Below are 5845 nucleotides of genomic sequence, written 5' to 3' on the forward strand. Positions count from 1 at the left end.
GGCCAAGTGAGGAGTCAGGTCTGTGGAGAGGAGAGCCCAGAGTTCATCACACAAAGATTCTGTAAAATGTCACACAGTGGAGCTTTTAACACAAAAAGTGTTAATTTAACTCTTAGTTAAATGAGGGTTTGAGCTGAAGTTAATTCAACTTCCTCTAGTGTTAATTTGTCTCCTCCACTTCAAACTCCCTCCAGAGAAGAACCAGTTTGAACCAGTTTTGTTCTGAATTTCATCTTAAATTAACTCAAATAAAGTGTGAAAATAAAACTCCTCTGTGTGTTGTTGAGTTAAATCAGGATAACTCTACAAAGTGTTATCTGTTTACTCTCTAAACCTTCATTTAACTCTGGGTTTGGGTTAAACAGGAACTTTGGTCCAGTTTTACTTCATGAACTTTTACACAAATGTTAAATTAACTCTAGAACAGAGTGACTCAGAGAAACTCTGAGGAAATGTTCAAACTGACTCTGTCAGAGTTAAATTTAACACTAGTTTTGTTGTTGTTCCTCTGAGCTCATATCGACTGTTTCAGATTCTGAACATTTTCTGTGATGATTTTAACAGAAATTGTTTTTTGATTCATGATTTTCAAAGTGTAAAAGTCAAATAAATCGTAAATTTCAGAGTTTGAAGGTTTAAAAATAATGAACTGTTCGATTCATTATAAACTGATAATGTCCAGGACTAAACCAGGACTACATCAGGTCTAAACTAAAACTAAACCAGGACTAAAACAGGCCTACATTAGGACTACAGCAAATATAGATTTTTTGTTTTAGTGTCTCATGTTTTATTTTCAGTTTTATTTATGTGTAATTTCCAGTTTAAATTCTGGGGTATCGTTGTTCCTGAAAACCTGTTTGTCCCTCACAGAAGAAAAAACAGAAGAGAAAAGAAGAAAAGAAGAGAACAGAAGAGAACAGAGTAGAACAGAGTAGAAGAGCTGATCTGAGCTGAGGGGCCCGTGCGGGGGCGGGACGCGGACACGGACCCGAGCAGAGCCTCATTCAGCCCCGATCCTCGCACTTTTACCCCAACTCCTGCTCCACATGCACCGATAAACCCGCACGGCCCCCGCACCCCCCGCGAAAAACCCGCACCTCGGCTGGAAATGCGCGACACGAGCAGCTGACACGATCTTCATTTCATCCTTTTGGCCTTTTTCTTCACGCGTAAGTACAATGACCTTTTTTTACGCTATTTTTAGGCCGAGTTCCGCGCATTTCCTGACCACTGCTAAAAACAGCTCAAATACCAAACAGTTCAAGTACAACAGCACCTTTACATGTTGCAAAATAAAAAGGTTTTATCCACGTATGAGCTCGAATGATGTATGATAACGTTTTGATTTGGGGATGCATTTGACGTCGCACCGTAGATTTGTAGTCCATTATTAAATTATTTTAACGCGTAAAAACATGCAATCAAAATAAAAAATGTATTAAAACGTATTCAGTGTGTTAAATAAATGTGTTATTGGCGTAATTACGGAAAAATAACGTTTTGGTTCATTGCGGGGATGCGTTTTAGCGACGCACCGTTGATTTGTAGTCCATTAGCGTATTACTTTAACGCAACGAAACGGGCGTAAAACTACAAAACAACACACGCCCATTACAGTGGTTTGAAAACTTCTCAATATGTACAATATCCTTAAATCCGCGTTATGAATTAATTTATACAAGTTCTCTAATAAATACGTGTGTTTTTGGTGAGGTTTGGTTGGTATTTCGAAGAAGTAATAACGTTTTCTTTTATTTTAGTCGACGTCGCTCTTTTTACGGAGGGTTTGACGTCGTTTTCGTGCGACGCGAGCTGCAGTGTGACTTTTTGGACACATTTAAACCAAAATGCGAGTTTTATTTTAATTCAGATGCATCGAAACACAAATATTAATTATGTTCCAGGTCTCGGACATGTGGAGTGAGTATTTAATGCAAAAAAAAAAGCTTTGAATTTGAGCGTAAATGACGAGAAATTTGACTCATTTCGAATCGGAAGCGGCGTTAGCGCGAGAGCAAAAACCAACGGACAAGTTCACAATGTTTATGTTTTAAAAAATAAAATAACTGACAGGTTTATTTGGTTTATTTACACATATAACAGATTTATGACAAGTTCCTAAAGACTTACATATATTGAAGTTAAAATCTGACCTGAGGATGTTTGTAGTTTCTGTTTTTTCTGGAGTTGATCGTTTAAACTTATGGATCTGTGAAGTTGATCTGTTTTTATTGATCACATTTTTATATTTGATGGATTTACTGAAGTTTAGAGAGACCAGACGTCTCTGTTTACCCGGGACAGTCCCAGTTTTGAGTCTGTGTCCCCTGTCCCTGTAGATTTATACAAAACTATTGATTTGTCCAAGTTTTATACAGAAATGTCACAGTGTCTCTGTTTTTCACCAATCTGACCCTACAACAGTAAAGAGAAACATAAACTGACATTTCTTGTTGGTAAAATACAGAAAATTTGCTTTAAAAACGACAAAACACAAGGAAAATGTGACTTTACTGACTCATGTTAGAACCGAGTCCACAACTGTTTGTCTTTTAGTTAAAATTTTTGCACTTGATTCACAGTTTTATTATTAACTACGACCACAAACTCGAGATGTCCCAGTCTTTTATTTTAAAAATCTTGTTACTCTATTTATCAATCGGTCAATGTTTGTTTATAAAGCAATTTTCATACAAAAAAAAAAGCTGTCAGACTTTTATAGTTGATCCAATCAGTGGAAGTGTTGAAGTTTTGATCCCAGGAGCAGGAGCCTCTGGAGTTTGGAGATAAACTCAGGAACAGGATTGATTATGGATCCTAGTTTAGTCTCTTCTTGGTCTAGACCTGGTTTAGTCCTGGTTCAGTCCTGGGTTTGACTTAGTTCTGATTTGTGGTTTTAAATTTGGTTTAGTCAAAATGATGGTGACTTAGACCTGGTTTAGCCTTGTTTTAATCCTGTTTTAATTCTGGTTTAATCTTGTTTTAGTCTTGGTTTAGTCCTGGTTTTAGTCCTGGTTTAGTCCTGGTTTTAGTCCTGGTTTAGTCCTGGTTTGTAACGGCACCATATGCTTTTTCAAGGATTTTAAAAGTAAAAAAGTCACATTCACAATTTTATGAGAATATATCGCACTGAATATCGCACCGTGAGAGACGTATCGTGGAAATATATCGTATAGTATAATTTTTTATTATTATTTTGATATATTTACATTTGTACTAAATAGCTTTAATAATTGAAACTATAATGACACCAAACAAACCTCAGACTGAACGAGGACGAGCCGGACGCTGGAAATAAACTGATTTAACTTCAGAAGGTCACAGTTTTATGGTCAGATTAAAGTGGAGCAGAGCCTCCAGACAGAGCAGAGCCTCCAGTTAGCATCATGTCCCCAGATCTGTAAACTGTACAGATCTTCGTTTCTAACCCGTGTCCTTCTCTTCGTCTCTCAGTCCCTCCATGTTGCGTTTGCCGGTGAGCGCGCTGGGCTCCTCTCTCCTCCCTCGGATCTGTCCTTCCTCGGCTCCTCGCCTCGTCCACCGTCTCGTCTCCCCGTCGCCGCCGACGCCGCCGCTGCTCCCGACGCCGCCGCTGCTGCTGGCGCCGCCATTTTACCCATGGTGCACCGCCGCGCTCCTCCCGTCCCCCGTGAGTCCGGCGCGGTTCTTCTACGGCGGAGCGGCGTTTGGGCCTAACGTTCGACCGATCTGTTCCACAAATGGATTGAGGATGGAGCGACCGGAGAGAGAGCGAGAACCGCCGTTCAAACGCAGGAAGAGCTCAGAGGAACGATCAGAAAACGCCAAAGAAAAGACGAGTCACAAACAGGACGGAGCGGACGCAGAGTCGAGGGACAAGAGTCAAAGCGCGAGATATTTTAGCAGAGAAAAAGACATGGACAGAACTCAGAACCCGACTGATCCTCAGAGGACGTTTCCTAAACACAGTCAGAGTTTGGGGTTTTCCTCTGGAGCCGCGAAACAGGAGAAGATGGAGCAGGAGGAGGTCAGGGCATCTAATCTGAGCTCCACACCGACCAACGACCAACAAACTCAGAGGAACGTCCACGTCAAACGTAAGTCTATGAAAATATTCTAATTCTGGGCTCACTTCTGCCTCATTAATCTTCACTTTTGTCTTGACAAATGCAAATTTAATATTTGTAACTTGTATTTTGGTCTCCTCAGCTCTGCTCAGACTCTAAACCCTGTGTCCTCCTCAGATCTTTGTTTAAACCCTGTGTCCTCCTCAGATCTTTGTTTAAACCCTGTGTCCTCCTCAGCTCTGCTCAGACTCTAAACCCTGTGTCCTCCTCAGATCTTTGTTTAAACCCTGTGTCCTCCTCAGATCTTTGTTTAAACCCTGTGTCCTCCTCAGATCTTTGTTTAAACCCTGTGTCCTCCTCAGATCTGCTCAGACGTTGGGAGCCGGTTCCTCTGAGCTGCAGTGAGCCTCCTCCTCCTCCAGGGGTCAGCGTGGGCTTTGAGTTCACCGTGATGTCGTACAACATCCTGTCCCAGGACCTTCTGGTGGACAACGCCTACCTGTACCGCCACTGCCACCCAGAGGTGCTGAGCTGGAACTACAGACTCCCCAACCTGCTGCAGGAGATCCAGAAACACCACGCAGACGTGAGAACAAATACAACCACGAGAACAAACACAACCACGAGAACAAACACGACCACGAGAACAAACACGAGAACAAACACGACCACGAGAACAAACACGACCACGAAACAAACACGACCACGAGAACAAACACAACAACAGCAAACACAAACACTGAGACCCAAACCGAGACTGAGACCGGGACCAGGACTCAGACAAACAATGAGACCCAAACTGAGACCTGGACTTGGACTTGGACTTTGCCTGTAAATCCAGAAGGTTCTCTCTGTATTTGTTAAACAGATCCATGTCTGGATTAGGACCAGGACTAGGACCAGGACCAGGACCAGGACTAGGATTTAGTCTTCGACTTTATTGAGCCACAAGGGAAATGAGTCGCACACAGAATCTCACAGGTCACAGTATGAACAGAGTGAGCAGATTTTCAAAATAAAACTCTGGGACTCGGTTTGTGGAAATAAAACAGTGAAACGAGTCGTAACGAAGGAAAATAATTCTGCTCTTGATCCATTTATACCAACACACGAGTCAGTACAGACGGGTTTTCTTTGTGTTTTGGACGTTTTTTAAGAAGATTTTCTGTATTTTACCAAAACAAATGTCAGTTTTTGTCTCTTTACTGTCGCAGGATCAGATTTGTCCAACAGAGACACTGGGACATTTCTGTATAAACTGTCATTTTTGGAATCCACGGATTTGTCCCAGTTTCTGCCAGTGTAACGTTGTCGTTGTTGTTGTTGTTGTTTGTGTGTTTGTTGTTGTAGGTTCTGTGTCTGCAGGAGGTTCAGGAGGATCACTTTGTGCTGCAGATCAGACCTGCTCTGGAAGCTCTGGGTAACTCCTCATCCTCATCTTCATCCTCATCCTCATCTTCACCACACAACAAATAATCAGTTATAATGAACCAGTGTGGACGTGTCAGCGGCTCAGGGACTCAGACAAACTTCAACACTTGTCTGTTTGTTTATGAAGTGGTTTCAGATCAAGATTCAGATTTAAAATGTCACAGTTAGAACAAAAAGATCCACAGGGTCAGAGGTCAGAGGTCAGAGGTCACTGTAGGTCTGGTTCAACTCCTGAACTGTCACGTTTACATGAGAGATTTAACTCTGATCAAAATGAATTCTTCTTTTAAAACTCGATGTAAACATTTAATTCCAAATGAAAATAATGATTCAGATTTAAATGATTTAACAAGTTTAACATGAAA

The 5845-nt window shown here is 41.4% G+C and overlaps 1 protein-coding gene across 1 annotated transcript in view; it reads left to right on the top strand.

Annotated features, from left to right (window-relative positions):
* Positions 1 to 1799: 1799 nt before the first annotated feature.
* Positions 1800 to 5845, top strand: part of angel2 (angel homolog 2 (Drosophila)) — a 13395-nt gene continuing 9349 nt past the window's right edge. The window contains exons 1-4 of the mRNA XM_055149181.1: positions 1800 to 1923; positions 3457 to 4079; positions 4412 to 4635; positions 5400 to 5469. Of these exons, the coding sequence (XP_055005156.1) occupies positions 1874 to 1923; positions 3457 to 4079; positions 4412 to 4635; positions 5400 to 5469 (967 nt within the window). The 5' untranslated portion in view covers positions 1800 to 1873. The remainder of the gene's footprint in view (positions 1924 to 3456; positions 4080 to 4411; positions 4636 to 5399; positions 5470 to 5845) is intronic.

This window comes from Boleophthalmus pectinirostris, unplaced genomic scaffold (assembly GCF_026225935.1).
Source record: "Boleophthalmus pectinirostris isolate CB_2022bp ecotype Guang Dong unplaced genomic scaffold, ASM2622593v1 HiC_scaffold_13, whole genome shotgun sequence".
Classification (NCBI taxonomy): domain Eukaryota; kingdom Metazoa; phylum Chordata; class Actinopteri; order Gobiiformes; family Gobiidae; genus Boleophthalmus; species Boleophthalmus pectinirostris.